The sequence below is a fragment of the Macrotis lagotis genome, chromosome 6 (assembly GCF_037893015.1).
Source record: "Macrotis lagotis isolate mMagLag1 chromosome 6, bilby.v1.9.chrom.fasta, whole genome shotgun sequence".
In the NCBI taxonomy this organism is placed as follows: Eukaryota; Metazoa; Chordata; class Mammalia; order Peramelemorphia; family Peramelidae; genus Macrotis; species Macrotis lagotis.
In genome coordinates, this window is record NC_133663.1 from 30,588,082 (window position 1) to 30,611,057 (window position 22,976).

At 37.0% G+C, this 22,976-nt stretch overlaps 1 protein-coding gene across 6 annotated transcripts in view; it reads right to left on the reverse strand.

Annotated features, from left to right (window-relative positions):
• PHC3 (polyhomeotic homolog 3) overlaps positions 1–22,976 on the reverse strand; it is a 75,880-nt gene that overhangs the window by 35,376 nt on the left and 17,528 nt on the right. For 4 of the 6 annotated variants that reach the window (XM_074190902.1, XM_074190899.1, XM_074190901.1 and 1 more), the window contains 4 exons: positions 14,597–14,843; positions 10,251–11,125; positions 9,908–9,955; positions 4,676–4,829 (listed from right to left, as the gene is read on the reverse strand). In XM_074190902.1, coding sequence (XP_074047003.1) covers positions 4,676–4,829; positions 9,908–9,955; positions 10,251–11,125; positions 14,597–14,843 — 1,324 coding nt within the window. The remainder of the gene's footprint in view (positions 1–4,675; positions 4,830–9,907; positions 9,956–10,250; positions 11,126–14,596; positions 14,844–22,976) is intronic. The other 2 variants (XM_074190903.1, XM_074190900.1) reach the window with 1 other exon arrangement.

Genomic DNA, 22,976 nt, shown 5'->3' on the forward strand with positions numbered 1-22,976 from the left:
ATACATACATACATACACACATAAATAAATAAATAAACAAACAAAAAAAGACTTCCAAACCAACTAGCTAATGAGGAAGCAAAGAATGCTGGAAAACACCCACAGAAAGAACATGCTAGGGGGTGTTGGTGAAGAATCCAGGACAACTCCTAGATCTAGGACAACATGCTAGATAGATCCCTCTATTTCTGAGAGCAGTTGATTAATATTAGTATTTTCTGAAAATTTTGGATCCTGGAATGCCATAAAATTCTACTCCACTTACCCAAATTCATACAATTTAGTAGCGGGGGGGTGGGGATTAATGTTTTCTTTCTATCTCAATCCTTTCTTTAAAGATATAAAAATTTCTTAAATTACTGAAGCAATAAAACACAAATGTTTTCTCATCTTTTTCCTAGGGTAGAAAAAACAATAGATATATAATTTTAGAAAAAAAAATGTTCCTTTTTAACAAAATATTCTATAAAGATTTAAAATGTCCTATAAAGACCTAAACTCATTTTGGATTATGTATAACTTGGCTTGTTCATAAAACTGTCATATTTGGTATATTAAGAAATAGTTTCTTCAAGTAACTGCTAATGTACTCATTTGAGTTACCTAAAAATATGTCATTTAAGTTATAAATGAATGTTGGGCTTTAAAGGACTTAGCAAGTAAAAATTTAAGCACAGGAAAAACCAACACCAAAATTTAGTAAGTTAAAATAAATTAACTTTAGTTAGGTATACTCTTGTGATGTCCTTCCCAGTGTTAAGTACATACAGAACAATCCAAAAAAGGAACCATATCAAAAATAAAAGAGAGTAAAAAGTCCCCCACATCACTGAGGAGGCAACAGGATACAGGATACATGAGTAACCTCACAAAAATCCTGACTTCCTCAGGTCTTCATAGAATAAATGGGGCTGGGCTAGATGATTGGAAGGGTTCCTTCTAGTTCTAATCTTCTAGTCTCTAAGTCAACAAGAACATTTCTGAAACACCCCTGGGGGAATCAGGCACCATTTTAATTCCAAAGAAGAACAGAAGGCAATAGGTTCCCCTTTACCAGAGGTGTTCAAGCAAAGATGAGATAAGCATTTGTTGGGGGTCAGTCCTAGAGGGAATTCTTTCTCTGGTTCAGCTTATTGATCAGGAAGCAGTTACTAGGTGCCAGAAGCTGGGAATTCACAAACTAAGGCATCATCCCTGACCTCAAGGAGTTTTCTTTCTCAAGGACTCATCCTACTTTTCAAATCAATTCAATAAACGTTAAAGTGCCTCCTAGGGGCCAGGCACTGTGTTAGACATTGGGGATACAAAAAAAGTGGTGAAATGGTTCCTGCCCTCAAAGAGCTCACAATCTAAAGGGGGAGACATGCAAGTATATATGCGCACACACACACACACACACAGATACAGGACAAATGAGGAAGGTCCCAGGGTGGGAGTAGCATCTGAGGAGAGAGGCCTTGGCAACAGCTTGGCTATGGAGTATATGTGTGTTGGGGGGGGGGGTGTCAGTGAGGAATCCAGGACTATTCCTAGGCTGAGAGCCTAAGGGCCTGGAAGTGTAAGATTTGGACATGCTGAGTTGAAGGTGTCTACCAGATATTCAGTGTGAGATGTCTAAGAGGGAAGACTGGAGGTTGGCAGCATCTGGGGCAGGAAACATAAATTTGAAAATTTGAGCACAAAGACAGTAATTAAATCCATGAGAGCTGATTAAGATATACAACCCCCAAATGGGGTTGTAATATAGGTAAAATAAAAAAGAAAGAGAAGAGGGCCTGGGACAGAACCCTGGAGGAGACAAAGATTGGAAGGAAAGATATGGAAGAGGTTCCAGCAAGGGTGAGAGAGAAAGAATGGTCATCTAGTAAGTGGAAAATTAGGAGAGGGTGATCCCTAGGGAGAGAATGGGGCTATTACCAGCATCAAAAGGCTGCAGAGAGAAGGAGGATTGAGAACAGGACACTGAATCTGACAACTAAAATGATCCCTGGTCACTCTGGACAGAGCAGTTTTGGTGGAAGAATGACTGGAGAGACAGTGGGGCACCTGCAAAGGGCAGAAGCCCTCCATCACACGTGCCAACCTCCCTTTTCCTTCTTATAACTCTGTCCCTGCCCCCTTCTCTCTATTCCTCCCAGATGGATGCATCTCCCACTTTTGGAGCAAGAATGTGACAAGTCTCTAGAGAATGTAAACAGTAAAAGAAGCCCCCACTCTCCCCTGGGAACACTTGCCTGGCCCCAAGTCTTTTCTGTTCTGTTTCTATATAACTCCTAATCTGGTCTGAGGTTAATGTGGGAAAGACCCACTCTGTCTTCTTGCCACCAAGGTCTGGGTCTCATGAGTAAACAAACAACCCAATCAACCTAACAAATCCTAATACACCTATTATCCCATTAGGGTGGCATGAGCCTCTCTTTCTTTGGTATCTCAATATTGAATTTGAGGGTCTGACTCCTTACAATTGGCACAACAGGGCAGAACAGATCAGCTCCCTTACATTCAGTCTTACCATTGGCATGACTGCAAGATAGCCTACCGCACCTTAAGGCATCTGGACTGACTGATCTCCATACTGGGATGTCTGCTCCTCCCAACTTGGCTTCATAGAGCCCCTCCCCTTCTTCAAGACCCGATGTGAAGGTTCCTACAATGCCTTTCCTGAATAGCTCTCTTCTATTTATTTACATGTATTCTGTAAACATTGAGTCTAGTATCTCCTTACAGATAGATGTCCATTATTAGCTCCCCTCTCTCAGCCCCCATGCCTCTTCCTTGGGAGGAGCATAAGCATCTGAGAGCTGGGATCTTGCCCCCCTAATACCTAGTACAGTGCTGATCAAGAAGTCCAGACAAGTGGATAGAGCACCGGCCCTGGAATTAGGAATACCTGACTTCAAATTTGGCTTCAGACACTTAATAATTGCCTAGCTGTGTGGCCTTGGGCAAGCCACTTAACCCCATAAAAAAATCTTAAAAAAAAAAAAAAGAGTCCAGACAAGTAGAGCCACAAGCAGCATCTGACAACCTCCTCCACCTCAGCCAAGAGGGCAGTAAACTCCACTCCACATCCCCCAACATTCTGCCCACTCTGCAGTATTGAGTCATTTCGCAGTGAATCTCCTGTTCAATTCAAGGGTCACTATACTCATTCCCTGAGAGACTTTCCCTGGCCCTCAGGTGAAAAAGAACACTGCCTTCCTGGGCATCTAGATGGCACAGTGGATACAGAGCACCAGCCCTGGAGTCAGGAAGACCAAGTTCAAATATGACCTCGGACACTTAACAATTACTTAGTTGTGTGACCTTGGGGCAAGTCACTTAATCCCATTGCCTTGCAAGAAAAAAAAAAAAAGAAATCATGAGCAGGTAGATATCAGAAAAAAACATGTAAAGATCTACATGAACTGATGCTGAGGAAAATGAGTAGAACCAGGAGAACATTGTACATATTAACAGCAACACTGTGTGAGGATCAACTGTGATAGACTTAGCTCTTCTCAGAAATACAATGAACAAGACATTTCTTTAAGATTGTCATGGAAAATTGTTTACAAAATTGTCATGGAAAACAAAATTTGTTATATTTTTTCTTTCCTCATGTTTTTTCCCTTTTGTTCTGAGAAGATCTGTAAAAATATATCTTAAGATTTATTTCAGGGACAGCTAGGTGGCACAGTGGATAGAGCACTGGCCTGGCCCTGGAATCAGGAGTACCTGAGTTCAAATCCAACCTCGGACATTTAATAATTATCTAGCTATGTGACCTTGGGCAAGCCACTTAACCCCGTTGCCTTGAAAAAAAAACCTAAAAAAAGATTTATTTCCAAAAGTGCTATATGAAAAAGATCATGAAAAAAACAGTCAAACTCAAATAGAAATGAGAGCCATTATTTTGGACATAGGTTCTCTAGAGGTTGCAAACTGACTCAATTTTAAACTGTAATATTATCTGTCTTATTCTATTTTTATTTATTCTTGTTAAAGTAAATGTGAATCAGGTCCCACTTGGAATTGTTGTGGACCCCATGTTTGACCCCTCTTAGGTGGACTCTAAGAAATACAGATGAAGAAAACACAAAAAACTGAGATTAATCTTGCCCTAATGAATGCATGACAATTTTTACAAAGAACCTGACTTATACATTCAAACTAGCCTAAAGGGTCTTCAAAGAGCATGGTAGAGCAGAAAATATAGCAGTTTGGGAGCCAGAAGACCTGTGTATGAGTCCCAGGTCATCAATGGGCTGTATGACTCTGTCTCTGAGGTACAGGGTCGTCATTTATAAAATGAGAGAAGGGTGGACTAGATTTCTACAATCTCTTAACTCTAGTAATTTACAAGTACACATAAATGAATTTTCTCAAAACCAAGGAAGCTTTTTAGCATGAGCAACTTAAAATTTCTTTTAACAGTTATGATGGATTGGTTTATACCTTCCTGAAGATTATGTTGCCAGAAGACATTTGGGGGGGGGGGGGGTAAAAATCACAAATGAGATTTGTACTCCTGATTCTATGAGGTTTTTGTTTTTGCTGCAATTTGTAACTAATAATTTAATAATAACCAGTTAAAGACTTACTTGAGGGAAAAATAAAATTGTTTTTCCCATCAGAACTAATACACATCAATATCAAGTTGATAGACTTCTGACAACTTTGTTATTCTTCTTACCTAACAAAGGATGTTCAGAAGACAAATCCTCTCCTCTGCCCACAGTTATAGCAGCTGGAGACAAAGTAGGTGGTGGCGGGGTTCTGTCCATGCGTACACATTCATCTGATTCTTCAGGCATTTCTTCCTCACATACATCCTCTACTTGATAAACCTACAGAAGGCAGATAATTGGTTTAGCCTGAATTCTAGCTTATATTTCCATCAAATAATTTTCAATATTGATTAACTTTATCAAAATAATGCTATCTAAATAAAAAAATCTAATTTGCTATTTTCAAAGTTTAGTCAAAAAAAAACCTGTGAAAATAATTGAATGGAATTACAATAATTCACTAAAAGCAGGTGGTAGACTGATAGCCATGCTAAAATGCACTGTGGTTTCAGAAAAGATGATGGTCAAGGCATTATTTCATTTTTCAATGTGAAAATAATTTTTTTCCCCAAAAAATAGGTGAAATACTTTAGAATCTTTTAAAAACGAAAAAAGGGGGAGGGGGGAAATCCACCCTACGAATCAGAAACCCAATACACAAGATATCTAAACATGATTACCCGGTAAAGATACACTACATCTATAATCCACATTTGAGATCAAGAATATTTCAGCAATTTTTCTACTTTTAACTTGTTTTATGGAATGGAAGTTTATACTTGTCACACTTATAAAGTGCTTAATGATACCTATGGACAGATGGACAATTCTCATGTCTCAAGAGAGAGAGAGAACTTCAATGGTTTTGTTTTTTAATGTCATGATTCAAGTTACGTGAGAAAACAAAAAACACCTGTCCTCCCAAAGTTGGGGATGACCAGGGGGATGAGGCTTAAGCTAAGAACATTGCAGTATTTCCTCCTTTCTAATGATTATGTGCACTAAAGTATGAGCCAATGCAAGATATCTTAGACATTCTGAAAATGTCAGTGTTGTTAGAAAATCAATCACATTGAAAAGATGCTTCCATTCTCTTTATTCTTTCATGTCCTCAAGGATTCAATTAACGAAGCATATTGCAAATGTTAAGGAGAAAACAGCTGTTCTTGACATTAAAAAGAAATGTCTAATGTATACCATTTATCACATTTATATTTTTAAATACTTTATTACAGATATAGAAAAAAGCTTTAAAGAATGAAACTACTATATGTTATCAAATTATAAAAAAGCTTACTGATAAGGAGTGGGAATGAATCAGAATCAATGAGAACACATAAAAGTGCAATTTTAGATAATCTTTATTTCCAGAGAGAATTTCCTTTGACTAAGAAAATATAGTTTTTTCATTTGAAATAAAATTTTATTTTACCTGTTTAACATTGGAGTATTGAACTTTTTTTAAGTTATAAGACATCTCCTGCTTATATCAATGAAATAAAAAGAGAACTGAATGTGGAGTCAAGAGCATGGGTTCAAATTTTAGTTCTGCTGACTACTGTAACAGGGCTGACAAGTAACTTGGACAAGTTACTTTCCCCTTTGAGCCTCAGTTTTCATATTTGTAAAATGAGGTGGATGAACCACATGAACCCTAAGGTTCCTTCAAGTTCTAAATCCAGCAATCCTAAAGCAACTCTCTTCTCTCTCTCTCTCTCTCTTCTTTTACTCAGAGAACTTTTCTTAATTTGGCTTACAAAAGAATAGTGAGGTTTTTCTGAATAGAATTCACTCCCTTAACACCTTCAAAATTTCCTCCAAACTTTATTAAGCCACACATAGTTTTCAAATCTACTACATGAAACCCACAAAAATACAAATTATGTACACCATCTTGTAAAATGTACATAAATCACTTTGTTAAAATATTTTATCTTGTAAAATATCAAATTAATTGTAAAAATTTCCCATGATATTCCTAAGCTTGCATAGAGCTAGAAATACTTAGTGTGTGTTATAATGCTATATTTAACTATGATATAGTTATAATGATATATTTAACTATAATATTGATCGATTAAAAAATCTTCAAATAATCAAGTTGACCTAAGGTTTAAGATGTTTCACATTTTGCTTTTTTTCTAGACAAATTAAAATAAACTGACAAGATCAATTTTTATCCTATAATCTAGAATTAAGATAAAAAGTTATTATCAAATACACCTGCAATCAAAGTTGAAGCAAACATTATCTAATATACTTTTTCCAAGTTAGACATTAGTTTCATAAATTTAAATATCCATCCTATATGAAAAATTTACATAATTTACAGATTATATACAAGTCTATATTTAGAACCCTATTTTGTGAACTGAATCAAGGATTGCATAGACCTATTTCAGATTCTAAACAATATCCTAGAAGGGATGGTCATCTAGGCAGTCAAATAAGGAATAACAAGAAGTTTAAAATTAACATAACAATTTAACATTAAAAAAAGAAAATCCTATAAGGGAATAAGGCAACACATGTCATTGGATGGCAGTTACTCCACCAGTGAGTCATAAACTCAGAGTCAACTCAATCTGCACCATCCCTCAAAACCCAAAAAAAAAGAAATCAAAAAAATTGTTCAGTCAACAGTAATTAGATCAAGGTGAGTAGTAAAGCATTTACTCAATTTAATCTAGTTTTCAACTCACTAATTTTACACTTTAGTAGTTATTTGGTTGTTTTTTTCTTCCCATGACCATGATCTTTTTTAAACTGCTGAAATGTTCTCTTCAATCCCTTGGCATGCTATTCAAGCAGCTGCTGAGTGGGCTTTTTATTTAAGAGTTACAAATGTAAAAGTTGGGTCATGCACATCTCATTTTAACACATGTTGAAAGGGAAGGAATGGAAGGCGCCAAATTGAGAAAATCCCACAGCCCAAATAACATATTCTGAATTAATCCAACAAAATGACCACGCACATTATTTTGCGCTCATTTACAACTAAGGTACCTATACTTTCTTTGGAACTTCTCTTGAAAAGGCAAGATAAGTTACTGGCCAATCAGAAAAAAAGGATTGCTAAGAATGTCACACACTGTGAACATGATTTCAAAAACCAAAGCAAAGCAAACTGACATACAGAGCTATACAAAAGAAAATAAATGGTGTTTTTTCCTCCTAAGTTAATTAAGGAAAAGCTAGATTTCTGGTAGGCCAGTAATTTAAATGTTTCTCTTATGATGACACTGAGGATTGCTCACACTCTTCAATGAAATGGACTTTCCCCATCTGTCTTTCAGGATAAGCTACAAATATTTGTATATTAAATCTAAATTGTGTACCTCCCCACTTCTTACTCCACCCAATGAAAAACAAAACCTTTACTTATTTTCTAAGTAAACCCTTTCAACAAGTATATTGAATTTATTTTTATTAAGCACTCCTTACCTTTTAAAATTTTCATACCCTGCATGATGTAAATGTACCTCTCCAGTTAAATATTTTGAAACAATCAGAAAAATGTACTCCAGGTAGACATACGCATTTTAGGGGGAGGAGATGGTAGAGGTGGTAGAAGATAAGAGAGAAATAAGTATAGGAATAAAATAAACAAATCACGGGATTTAAGGGAAATTGACAGTTAAAGATACTCCATGAAAATCAATAGCAACCTGACGAGTACACCAAAGATTTTAGGAAGGCTGATTATTTTATGGAAAAATAACTAGATCATCAAGAATTTTTTTTTAAATAAAAAACAATTTGGAGTAATAGTGCCAAAAGGAAAGGTGTTTTTTTTAGGGGGGGAACTTAAATTGCTTTTTTTTTTTGGTTTTTGCAAAGCAATAAGGTTAAGTGGCTTGCCCAAGGCCACACAGCTAGCTAATTATTAAGTGTCTGAGGCCGGATTTGAACTCAGGCATACTTGACTCCAGGGCCGGCGCTCTATCCAGTGCACCACCTAGCCACCCCTGTGGATCTATTTTTTAGAACCAATAAGGGCAAATTCTTTGCCTCATCATTATTCCTGAAGACTTGATACTTCTACCCTTAATTTATTTCCCTGGAATTTATCATGACCAAAACAGATAATGATAAAAGACACAAGGAAACTTTACTCTTAAGCTGAAAAAAACTAATTAGATATGATAAACAAGGGAAAATCAGATTTTATTAAATGTATTCAAATTTTTATGATAACATATATCTCTTGGGTACATTTCTAGATTTCTCTCATATTGAATGTCTCAAATTAAAATAAATTTTCTGATATTAAATAAACTCAAAAATTTTTTAAGCCAAGAATCATACACAAAGGCAGGAAAGAAAATTACCAGTCCTAGCTCAAACCAACTAAATAAGATTAGTGTAAGTGAACTTCATGTCTTGCAATTTTAGTCCTCAAACTAGAACTAAGATGTTTTCTTCCAAAAAAATCTGAGTTTGCAATTCCTTTGTTTTCTTATTTGTTTCAAAATTTCCAAGAAAAATGATTTATTTTTTAAACTTAGTTTAATCCAATAAGAAACTTCATTTTTTTCTAGTGTTTAAATTTAATTCTGCATTTTGATGATTTTGTATAAGAATCCAAAGGCCTCATAATGTGCAAATTGTTTTTAAATGAAAAACAACTCTTGAAGAGAATAACTAAAGAAATCAATGTATAAAGTCAACTTGCATTTTGTTAAACATCAAATTTTAAAATATTTTGAAATTTTAAAGTTTTTATTTGAATTATTTCCATCTGATGATAATCCCTCAGAAGTTCATGCCTTACATGTTTAATTTACTAAAATTTATGAGATTTTTCAAAATGCTATTTTATTTTTTCCAATGACATGCAAAGGTTTTTTTTTGTTGTTGTTTTTTTTTGCTTTTTTGCAAGGGAATGAGGTTAAGTGGCTTGCCCAAGGCCACAGCTAGGTAATTATTAAGTGTCTGAGGCTGGATTTGAACTCAGGTACTCCTGACTCCAGGGACGGTGCTCTATTCACTACGCCACCTAGCTGCCCCCAGAGGCTGTTTTCAACATTCATCTTTCTGTATGAGTTTCACATTTTTTCTACCTCCCTCCAATTTACAAGATTTTTAATACTGTAGTTTTTACTTTTAATGAGTTTTTTTAAAAAAAGTATGTTGGTCTTTACAAAGTTGGCATCTTTTCCAGACCTTGAGAACCCCTTCTTGATAATATCCACTTAACAAAATTATGCCACAGACACAAACATACTGACTTCACCCCCAAAACAAGTACTCCTAAAAGATGAGACTGCAGAATTTGTACAACTAATAGTTAGCTATATGAATCATACGCTTAAGAACATACAAGCCAACAGAAGGGATCTATGAAGGATAATCACCTTAAGAGAAAAAACTTTGTGCAGATGACACTGGTTCAAATGCATTCCCTTGGGGAAAAAAAATCAATTCTGTAAAGATAGCAGATGGATTTGTTTAAAGAGTAATAAAAGTAATGATGGACTTTTTAACAACCACCACAAATTATTAAGCATGCAACTTTCTACAACAAACAACAATACTGTCTCCGTACAGTATGTTTGTGGGCAGTCAGTAACATCAAGAGATCACCAAGTTGTGATTTGGTTGGAACTTGGGCATTTTAGCTCTTGGGACACAGAAGGTAGGAGAAGTAATAGCTACAGTAAGTTCTGTGAGAAAGTGAAAGAGCTTCCGAGGGCTTACCACTGGTGGCTCAACAGGGGCAGGCGGCTGCACTTGTAGGTTGACCGCAACCGTCTGTGGCGGGGGGAGAGTCTGAAAGGGCAGTTGGACCAAAGCTTCTGCCGCGGGAAGCTCCTCTTCAGACACCAGAGCATTCTGCACCAAGACCTGGCCCGGGGACAGAATTTCAGGCTGCACTTGTAAAGACTGCACAGACTGCAGGGGCAGTGCTGGGACCTGGGCTGGAGGAGATGCTGACAGCTGAGGGGGGGTCGTGAGCGAGATTGGGGGAGACTGAAGGGCGGAGTATGGCTGGTGTGCTGGGGGAGAGACCATCTGCGGCCCCGGGGACACCAAGGAGGACTGCTGCACAGCCCCCAAGTGTACGACCGGGGAAGCTGGAAGTGGGAGATGAGATGGAAGAGGAAGCGGCTGTGTGGCTGGCTGCCCCTGGTTGGTGGGGGGCTGCTGCAAGCTGGGCCCTGGCTGGAGCGCTGAGGATACAAGAGGATGGGGTTGAATGAGTGCTTGTGGATGAATGATGATTGCAGGAGACGGACTGGGAGAATGGGGAGGTGGCGGGGACACCACCACAGACTGCTGGGCTGCCTGGGGGGGAGAGCCTGGGAGAGGAGGCGGGTGGCTTTGAAGGGGTGAGCACTGCTGGGCCTGGCCACCACCCGGGGCTGTGGAGAGGCCATGGCTCTGGACAGGGACGCAGTGCTGGGAAGAGGGGGGGTCTTGGCTTGGACTTTGCAGGGGGAGAGGTTGAATTTGCTGCTGCTGCTGCTGCTGTTGCAGGATCAGTTGATGATGGGACACCTTGGAAGGTGGTGAATGAAGAGGAATCTGCTGATGTTTTATCAGAGAATGAGGCTGAATTGGAGAATATGAAGCTGCGAGAGAAAGAAATGACAATTAGTGTTTGTTTCCAAAATATCTTGGAATACTGTTCAAATGATAAAGTAGAAAAAAAAAATGCCCTGTAGTAAGACTCCCAGATAAGAGTGAACAATGAAGGCTCGAAGGCACAGAGCTCCACTGGGGTAAATTTCAAAGTAAACTTAAAAAAAAACAAATGCTCCCAAATGCAAAACAATGGATGGACTAGATTTACACCTGTCAAATCTTAAAACAAGGGCAAGTTTTAGAATATTGTATACTTTTTTCTATCATTGAATCAATACAGTCAGCCAAGGTACTCCCACATACCATCTTAAGAAAAAGCATCATGATACTTCCTAACCAATATCTGAACAGAGCTCTAGCTATTATTCTGGGGAAGACCTAATAGGTGACTTCCCAATTTGCAGATTTTTCAGTTTTGAGTCAATGTAAAGAGTCCCTCTCCTTTGGGCCATGATGAAAGGGAATCCAATTAAAGAAAAAAATAAAATTTTCAAAAACAATTCTGAACCTAATAGAAATACCAAGAGAAAATCAGCCATACAGCTCACACAAAGGTAAGTTTTGAAAGAGTTCTTATCTCTTGTTCAGGGCCAGGAAGGCAGCAGAAGGGATAACCAACACTTAGCATGGGGCTTAAGTACATAGTAGGCATTTAATAAACATCTATTGACTTGATGTGAATTTGAGTGATGGTTCTTGCCAGTGGGAAAAATGAGAATCCATTTTTAATGTGGCTGCTCTTTTCCAAAACCAAACTGCACAGTCTGGCTGAGCTGAGGTCTGAGCTCAGGGAGGCTCTCTCCCATTCTCTCTGACAGACACAGACAAAACATCTCTGATCCTGCTTGTCCAAACACTGAAGAAATGATGTATAGCTCTCAGTGAAAAAGAAATGTAAATACTAGTTTAATATTCCAAAGGAAGACTTTCACTAAAATTTTAGTATATAACTTATAAAACTATGACTATTATTTTCAGATTTAATTTTGTTTGTAATAGATAAATGAAAATTACAGATATTTTTGTATTTATAATTTATTTCATTTTTGTATTCGGTATAATTTAAACCTTTTGATAATATCTGAGGAAATAGTTAACATCTTGAGAAAGAAGCATTTAGAAGGTCCAACAAAAATCTAATGATCCAGGATTTAAAATTAAGTGAAAGAGAGGGTCTTGACCTGTGATTTCATTATGTGGAAATCCTCTCTAGCAAGATAGGTCAGTCTTGAACCTCCAAAAGCTGCCTGGGCTCATAGCCAGTCTATGCCAGAGACCAGGACGTGGACATACATTGGCTCTTCCTGCCTCTGGGCCTACTGTCTGCTCACTTGGCTACACTAATTCAACTTAAACTAAGACTTTTAAAAAGTATATATTTTTGACATAGGACATTCTAGGAGGTCAGAGTTGGAAAAGATCTCAAAAACTAGTAAATCAATGGTTCTGGATTTATACCTTGAAGAATCCCCTCAAGAACAACCAATTCAATGTGATCACTTTTATAAACACACACAAAAGATCAATTTTAAAAACTAAAGTTCCATTGCTTAAGAATTCCAACAGGCATTAGAATTTACTTTTAAAGTTAATATAGGGGCAGCTAGGAGGCTCAATGGATAGAACACCAGCCCTGGAGTCAGGAGTACCTGAGTTCAAATACCCCTCAGACATTTAATAATTACCTAGCTGTGTGGCTTTGAGCAAGCCACTTAACCCCACTGCCTTGCAAAAAAAACTTAAAAAAAAAAGGATACGCTAAAAGTTAATATAAACAAGATGGGAAGTATTTAAGTGCTTAGGAAATTAAATCTTTTCAAGTAAATATTTATATAGAAACTATTTCTAGATCAATAATCATTTTTTCTCTTCTTAAAGCCTTTTCTCCAGGACCATTAGTACAGACTAATTTACACTGGAATACAACTTTAAACTATAATGTAAAAATTGTCTGCAAGAATAAGCCATATGCAGGATAAAAGAAGGAACATTTATTTTGGATTCCTAGAGGAATTCTCACCCTCAAATCAGTTTCCCACCAGTGATGGGTGGTAGCCAAATCAAAAGGACACAGCTGCTGCCCAAGGAGAAGTGAAACCCCAGTAGTGACTCAGTTTGCTGTGAATGACAGTTGTGGAAACCCTCCAAAGAGAATTTTGTCATTCTGAATGAAAACATGGTTGTAAGCTTTGGCTCTTTTACTTATCAATATGTGTGAAAGGAAATCAGGGGTTCCTATCAACAAGGAGATTTGAACCTCAGCTTCTAAAGAGCACAGCTGGCACCCCAACTTCAAGCTGTTACCCCTTTCTCCTGTCTTGATGTTCTTTCCTCTCCTCCCAAGTACATATTATCACTTCAATGGAATATGTGGCCTATAACTGATAGCATCACCCATTTATAAAAGGAAAAAGGGATGCCACATTCTAAATCAAAAGGCTTTCCTTTCTTGAAAATTACTCTTCTATTATCCCCCCCCCCCGCAGCTTTCCCTGACGATTTGGGGGAGTGAAATGAAACAAAATTCATCTATATTCTATTCCCCCTCCCCAAGATCCCATTTGAAATGTTTACAAAGAAGTTACTAGGAGTACGCTCTCCCTGTTGCAGGTGTTTAATGTTTGTCTGAGTGACACCTGCCCCCCCCCAGTTTTTTGCCTGCCTTCACCAGTGGAGAACTTGTTTGTCCTTGAGACCAGTTTGGGGGGGTGGGCAAGGAGAGGCAGGAAGGCAGGGAACAACGGCCTACATAGAAAGGAGAGACTGAAACCTATTTCTGAACAGAAGAAGGCTCTAGTTATACTACAGGTCAACTTACTTAAACAGTCAAATGGACCTGTGATCTCATCGATGTGGGGATTCCCTCCAATCCTGGGCAACTCTTGTCCATGTCCTCGCACAAGTGAGGAATATTACAGAAGTGATGCCCTACTAATATGGGGCAACCAAATATTAGACTTGTTAGTAAAATACTGATAATACAAAATATCAACTATATTGTTCTAGTATTTTGATTTTAGTTGTTGGACTTCTAAGTTCTCTTCTTCCAAAATGCAGTATTAAAATGTTTTCAGTTTATGAAACTGATATTAAAAGGAAATAATGATTTAAAAATACCATAATTTATCAAGGAATGAATGTGCTCTGTTATGCTAACCGCTAAGAAGTATGACAACAACTGAAAATACAAGTTAAAACCAGGAAATAAGAGTAACTTTTTCTTTAATGCAATTTGCAGAATAAATGTTTCATTATGATCAATGTCCATTAAAAAAATTAATTCAAAAAATCTATCTTTACAGATAACTCAGTGAAATGCTGTGTAAAATATGAGTGTTTATGAGTTATAAATGAAAAGCTTGAAAGGAACAAGTCCTTACCAAACTTAAAACATCCAAATCACTTCTAACAGTCTATTAACACATTAATGCCCACTTTTACCAAAAGTCTCTTCCTACCTGGAGCTATTAACTGATGGATACTTGATGTCCTGGTAACAGCTGTACTTCGAGATTCCAAACTGGGACTGTCTCCTTTCTTAGTACTTTCTGGAGAAGCATCTCGTTGATTGCTTTTGGAGCTGGTTACTGTCGTTTTATTATGGCAAATGGTCAGGGACTGAGCTTGACTACTGGCTTTTGGTGGGCCATTCTGCGAACTAGATAATACACCCAACTTCTGGCTGCATAACGTTAAATTCTGAACCTAAGAGTCACATAACAGCAAGTTCAGATAAAAGAATATCAACAACACAGGTATAATAATGTTTACTAGTAAAATAAGCAATGACAAAATTTCAACATTCTGCTTTTCATCCAGATACCTTTGTATTTAAAAGTCTTGGTAAGCCACAAAGGAAAAAGTGTTTAAGTCACTTCTTAAATCAAAAAGGGATGATTTTTAAGAAAAAGTGAAAGAAAAAAGCATTCAGATGAAGTTGATGAAAAATAGCATAATTTCTAAATTAGCAAGGAATGAGTTTAACCACTCAATATTGTTCTCTGTTTTGTTTTTTTTTTCTTTGTGGGTTTTTTTTTTTTAGGTTTTTGCAAGGCAAAAATGGGGTTAAGTGGCTTGCCCAAGGCCACACGGCTAGGTAATTATTAAGTGTCTGAGACCGGATTTGAACCCAGGTACTCCTGACTCTAGGGCCGGTGCTTCATCCACTGCGCCCCTTAACCACTCAATATTGTTGTACTTTTAATATGATGATGATGATGATGATGATGATGTTTGTCCTTCCTTCTCAAAAACAATCATGATATCGGGAAAATGATGCCATGACAAGTGAATCAGATTTGAATGAGGGGGGCCTGGGCTAAGTCACCAGTCTTACTTTCTCCTGGGTCTAGTGGCAAGATGTGAATCGGGACAACTGGAGATGGCCCTGAATCAGGGATAAGTAACTTGTCCAATGTCACACTGCTAGTTAGTGTCAAGTGTCTGAGGCTGGATTTGAACTCAAGCCAGGTACTAAAATACAGTCAAGCACAAACACCTGTAATGTTTCTAGGATAAGTCTGCCTTTTAGTCTACATTTTCCAACAACAATAAAGACAGCTGATGTTTATATAGGGCTTATTATATGGCAGGTATTGTGTTAAGCACTTTATAACAATATCTCACTTGATTTTCACAACCACCCTGGAAGGTAGTTTCTATTATTCACATTTTATAGATGAGGAATGGAGACAAACAGAAGGTAAGGGACTTGTTCAGGGTCACATAGCCACTATTTGAGGTGAGATCTGAACTTGGGTCTTCCCAACTCCAGGCCCAGGACTCTGTCCTCCGCATCAAACTGCCCCTCAATACTATTGAACCACCTGGCGATTTGGGCAGTGCAAGCCCTCAGAGGCCCCAAGGCAGCAAATGCTACTGAGTTGCTTTACAGAGATGTCCTCTTCTCGCATCTATGTATGCTCCTCCTTAATTAAGTCACACTCACAGGCAAGGAATTAATCCATTTTTTAATACCTGTGCCTTCATCCAAAGAATCTATTCTGTATAAACATCTAACATGGAGTACTTGCTGACACGACTAACTGTGTATTGAATTTTTCTCTTTAAGGCAGCCCCTACAAAAATTCTTTTCTAGTTCATAAATCTTTCAAAATTATCTTAGTAGTTTGACACATACTAATAAATGAAGATACAGTTAACCGTATCCATATTAATGGTCTTGACTTTGGAATGAACTTAGTTGCCTTTTAATTTCCCATAGCAGGCTTACATGTCTAATGATAGCTTCTTTGATTTTAATCAAAATTAGTTCATATTTCCTTTCCCCAAAAAAATATACGTGATGAAGTACTCAGAAATATTCATGAGAAGAACATCTAAGGAAGAGAAATAAATCTGAAATTAAAGTTTTCTAGAAACTAGACACTTTATAACCAAATAATCAAAAGATGGCTAGATCTCAAAATTTTTTTTTAGGTTTTTTTGCAAGGCAATGGGGTTAAGTGACTTGCCCAAGGCCACACAGCTAGGTAATTATTAAGTGTCTGAGGTCAGATTTGAATTCAGGTACTCCTGACTCCAGGACCAGTGCTCTATCCACTGTGCCACCTAGCCGCCCCCTAGATCTCAAAATTTAAGGAAAGAAAATGATTCCCACCAAACTACAGACAAACAAGATTACTAAATTAAGACTGCGAATTAACATTATGTTAATTGTGGATAATTTACACATGTCCATTTCCATGGACAAACTTCCTCATTTTTCTCATTTAGCTGTCTAATTTTATATTTTAATTATACTTTTAATTTTAAAAATGTCTTCAAAATTCAAAAACACGTGCTTATGTGACATTTGTGTTATTTCTGGCTTGGATATCTATCTATCTATATATATATATAAAATGTTTTTTTAAGTATAGCTTCTAAACTATATGACAAATGGATTTCATCATGTTAATGTGAAAAACTTTTGTGGCATAAGAGAGGAAAATTCTGCTTTTCTCATTTAAAGAAGTCTTCCCTCTTTCCTCCCACAAATGGATTACTTATTTCTGCAAAATTCTTTTCGGAGATGAAGGTGTTAACTGATGATATCACCTTACATGATAACACAATACTTTAATTTTTAACTTAATATTTTTTAAATCAATTGAATATTCATTACTTTGCTTGATTCTAACAAACTAATGAAAGTAGATAGGATATAGTAATTGTATCCTTTCACCACCCCAACTCCAGATTAAAAAAATACGATCGTGAGTGGCTGACTTGACATAGTGACAGCCTAGACTAGATCAAAGATCTCCTGATTTTAACTTTAAATTTTTTCTTTTTTAAAAATTTATTTAGTATTTAATTTTTGTCCAATTACATGTTCAAAACAATTTTTAACATTTGTTTTTAAAACTTCCTCTTTCCTCACCCCACTCATTAAGAAGGCAAGTAATCTGATCTAGGTTGTAAATGTGTAGTCATATAAAATTTATTTCCATTTTAATGATGTTGTGAAAGAAAACACAGACCAAAGGAAAAATAAACTCAAGAAAAATAAAGAAACTAAAAAAAAGTAGGCTTCAATCTGTATCCATTAGTTCACTGACTGAGGATGGACAGCATTTTTCATCCTAAGTTCTTCAGAGTAGTCTTAGATCACTGTATTACTGAAAACAGTCAAGTCCTTCTCAGCTGATCATCTTACAAAATTGCTCTTATTTTTTATACAGTACATTTCACTCTCAATCAGTTCATATAAATCTCTCCAGATTTCTGAGAGCATCCTGCTCAGGATTTCTTATAGCACAATAGTATTATATCACAACCTCACAGCACAATTTGCTTAGTCATTCCCCAATTGATGGATATCCTCCCAATTTCCAACTCATTACCGCCAGAAGAGAGTTTCTATAAATATTTTCATACATACAGGCCCTTTTCCTTTTTGTTTCCTTTTTTCTCTTTTAAGAGTCAGACCTAGTATGGCATTGCTAGGTCAAAGAGTATGCAGTTTTATAGTCCTTTGGGTAGAATGGTTGAATCAGTTCCACAGCTCCACCAACCATAAATTAGTGTCTCATTCTTCCCATATCCCCTTCAACTTTGGCTAATAGGACAGAAAAGGAGAATGACAATCTAATAGGTATGAGATTGAATCTCAGAATTGTCCAATTTGCATTTCTACAACCAATAACAATTTAGAGCATCTTCTCATATGGCTATAGATAGGTTTATTTCATCTGAAAACTGCTTTTGATCATTTTATCAATTGAGGAATAGATTCTATTTTTCTCCATATAGTAGAGAAATGAGGCCTTTATCAGAGAAACTTGCTTCAAAATTTTTTTCAGTTATGATTGCTAAATGTATTTCCCTCCATTTTACTCCTTCCTCATTTATTCTATTTTCTTTTCACCCTGTTCCCCCTCAAAAAAGTGTTTTGCTTCTGACTGTCATTTTCCCCAATCTGCTCTTCCTTCTATCACACCCTCCTCACCCTTCTCTTATCTCCTTTCTCTCTTCCTTTCCTGTGGGGTAAGATAGATTTCTACATTCAATTGAGCGTGTATGTAAATCCTCTTTGAGTCAATGCTTATGAGAGTAAGGCTCACTCACTCCCCCTCACCTCCTCCTTCTGTCTTTCCACTGTAGAAAATTTTTAGAAGATTTAGATATCATTCCTTCATATTCAACTCACACTTGCTTCCTTTGTCTATATATATACTCCTAACTGCCCTAATAATGAGAAAGTTTTTATGAGTTACCAGTATCATCTTTCCATGTAGGAATGTAAACACATCTTATCCAGTTCCTCATAATTTCTCTTACCAGTTTACCTTTTTAAGCTTCTCTTGAGTCTTATATTTGAAAGTTAAATTTTCTAGTGTTGGTCTTTTCATCAAGAATGTTTGAATTAGGGGTGGCTAGATGGCGTAGTGGATAAAGCACCAGCCCTGGAGTCAGGAGTACCTGGGTTCAAATCCGGTCTCAGACACTTAATAATTACCTAGCTGTGTGGCCTTGGGCAAGCCACTTAACCCCATTTGCCTTGCAAAAAAAAAAAAAAACTAAAAAAAAAATGCTTGAATTTCATTGAATGTTCATCCCCCCCACCAAAAAGATTATATTCAGTTTTGCAAGGTGAGCGATTCTTGGTGGTAATTAAATCTAACTCCTTTGCCCACCTGAGTATCATTTTCCATGGCCTCTGATTCTTTAATGTAGAAGCTGCTCAATTGTGTCATTCTGACTGTGGTTTCATGATATTTGTTTCTTTCTTTCTGGGAGCTCTGGAATTTAGCTCTAATATTCCTGTGAATTTTTATTTGGGGAATTTCAGTAAGTGATTGGTAGAGTTTTTTTATTTCTATTTTACCCTTGGGTTCTAGAATATCAGGGTAGCTTTCCTTGATATTGCTTTTTTTAAAAAAATAAAAATTTTAAGTTATCTCTTCTGGATTAATTTCTAGGTCAGGTCCCCCCCCCCCAGTGCTTTGGGGTTTGTTTTTATTGTTTCTTGATTTCTCATAAAGTCATTGGCTTCCATTTGCATGATTTTAATTTTTTAAAATTTGTTTTTGAATTTTACAATTTTCCCTTAATCTCACTTTCCTCCCTCCCCCCACCCTCCAAGAATAGTCTTTACTGATAGTCTTTACTGTTTTTCCATGCTATAATATACACTGATCCAAAATGAATGTGTTCAGAGAGAAATTATATCCTTTAGGAAAAAGTAATGATTCTAATTTTTAAGAAATTATTTTCTTCAGAGAACTTTTGAACCTCCCTTTCCATTTGCCCTATCCTATTCTGCTTTTCAAGGCATTTTTCTCATTGGCTTTTCTTTGTACCTCTTTTAGTTACTTAATCTATTTTATGTTATTTTCTGCAGTATTTTCTCGTCTCCTTTTCCAAGCTGTTAATGTTTTTTTCATGATTTTCTTAATTCCCTCTCATTTCTCTTCTCAATTTTTTTTCTCTGCCTTTCTTACTGGCTTTTTCAAAATCCTTTTTGAGCTCTTCCATGGCCTGAGACCAGAGACTTTGGATGTTGGAGCTTTGAGTTTGTTATCTTATTATGTTTTGATCTTCCTTGTAATAAGAGTAACTTTCTATGGTTTGCTCATTTTCCCAGCTTAGTTTTTAGCTTTTAACTCTTTGTTAAGGTAGGGCTTGCCTTCCAGAGCGGAGGGCACGATGTCCCAAGCTTCAGGGGTTTTGCACAGCTATTTTCAGAGAATTCTAGGGACCTCTAAGTTTTCAGTTCTTCCAGGGTGGTAGCTAAAGGCAAGGTGGGTACTACTATCCAGGTCTGTGCTCTGATCTGCCAGTGACAAGCATGCTTTTCTGTCCTGGAACTGTGAGGGTTGGACACTGCTCCACCACAGCTGCAAGCTCCTTCAAGTTATTGTTCCTCCTTGCCCTGGGAATGCCACCTAGGACTGAGATGCAGTCTGAGTATAAGGAAAGTAATAGAGTGGTTGCCCCAGCAATAAAGCCTCTGCCACCTCCTTCTGACCAACTGTTCAACCCCCTTACCATCTGCAGGTTGAGAGCTCTGGAAGCAGTCATAGGCACAGCTGATTCAGGGGTTCCCAAGGCCTGCTCCTGGTTTGTGGTGCTGTCTTGAGCTGGACTACACATCACTCTCACCCTGAAAATTATTTCACCCCATCCTTTTGTGGATTCTGCTGCTTCAAGAACTACTTTATTTATTTAAATTGTTAGGCAGAATTCAGGGAGAGTTCAGGTGAGCCTTTTTTTGCCATCTGGGCTCTGCCTACAGGTCTCCTCATTCTTTTTTTTTTTTAAGTTTTTGCAAGGCAATGGGGTTAAGTGACTTGCCTGAGGTCACCCAGCTAGGTAAATATTAAGTATCTAAGATTGGATTTGAACTCAGATCCTCCTGACTCCAGGGCTGGTGTTCTATTCACTGTACCACCTAGTTGCCCCCTCCTCATTAATGAAATAATCTTTCTTCCTAATGAAAGATTCTTCTCGATGTTTTAGTATTTGTTTTTCCAAGGTCTCAAAAATTATGTAAAGGTAGTCAGGACAAGGCTTTGGATTCCTAAGGAAATATTAATTTTAGTTACACCGCTCATCCCTAAACCATCTCCTCAACACCTAGGTCCCCTTCTCTTGTTATCTCATCAATTTTTTTGGTCAAAAGAGTAAACAAGGCTAAACAAATTTAAACTTCTCATCATTTTTATACCAGTGTGCTAGTTTTAAAACAAGAAAGATGAGGGGGGGAAAAAAGGTTAAGTACAGTGTCTTGAAGTAGTTTCACAATTTATCTCTGAAATTATTATGCTATAATTTATTTTTTTTTTAGGTTTTTGCAAGGCAAATGGGGTTAAGTGGCTTGCCCAAGGCCACATAGCTAGGTCATTATTAAGTGTCTGAGACCGGATTTGAACCCAGGTACTCCTGACTCCAGGGCCAGTGCTTTATCTACTACGCCACCTAGCCGCCCCAATTTAATTAATTTCTTAAGGACAACAAGTTTATTCTTGCTACTGAGATGACTTCTATCATTAGTTATAAAAATAGAACTAGTCATCCATCATGAAATCTATATGTGTTAATCAAGTGAGACCTTAAGTCATGTTAAAGAACTAGAAGAATTTCTGAGCTAGAGCCCATCGAGTATCAGGCAGGAACACCTCATGGATGCAATGATGCAAAACAAACAGACCAGAAAAGCTCAAACAAGCTACATGAATAAAACGGAATTTTGTAGCAGACATAGTAATACTAGTCGGCATTTATATAGTGTCTATTCCAAGCCAGGCTCAGGCTATGTGTTTTGATGATGATCTCTCATCTGACCCTAACAACCACCCTGGGAGGCAGGTATTATTGATTATCCCCATTTTACAGATGAGGTAAAGAGTTTAAGTCCCACATCTAGGAAGTGTCTGAGTTGAGGTAGGACACAAGTCTCTCTGACTTCAAGCTTTATTCTCTGTACCACCTGGATTTCCTAAAAATGGAACCTAGAAATCATCTCAATGTTGATCTGGTTTAATACATAAGGAAAATGAGAACCAGAGATGACAAGTAAATTGAGCAGGGTCATGAAGTGAGCAGGGTGTGAACTTAATCAGGCCACCATCTTTAAAATTCCTTTTATTCCTCAAAAATTTCCAGCTATGTCTACTGGCAGATTTTTCACCCCCCCTGAAAAAATAGCTCAGATTTGTAAGAAAGGCTATTGGAAAAATAGGACCCATTTTATGAATAACTTTTCTGAACTGCAGTTATGTCATGTAAAGTGAGTGATATTCACATTGTCAATACCTTTAATGACTAATACATGAAATCATGGAATAATTTTTTTTTCAAGAGTGTTCCTCAAATGCCAGAAACATTTCCTACAGCCTCTTTGGTCTCTCTTTCAAGGAGATGATGGAGTCATCCCTGAAAAGTCCTCATTGATCATCTGGTCTAGGTTAGCAGCAGTACCAATGACCCAAAAAATCTGTTTGTAACACAGTTATTTTAAAATACTAGCTGAGGCAGAATACACAGTATCTTAAAATGGAATCTTTCATTCACACATGTCTTTTTTAAACATCTTTTATTTAGATTTGCAGACTATTTGTAAAGTAATGTAGCCAAAAGAAAATGTCACACTAATCAAAAAATGACTTCTGCACAAAATATTAAAAATGTGATGTAAGCCTGGAAAACAATCACTTGCCTTCATATTAACATAAATAAAACTTAACTACTGTTATGAACATTTTCTGAAGATACATATCCTAAATCACAGAAGACAAAAGTTGATGTGATCTGTGCTCGATAATGTCATAGATCTAAAATTATTTATCACTGAAGACCATGCAACTCCAAATTTTGCCTCTTCCTTAAAGT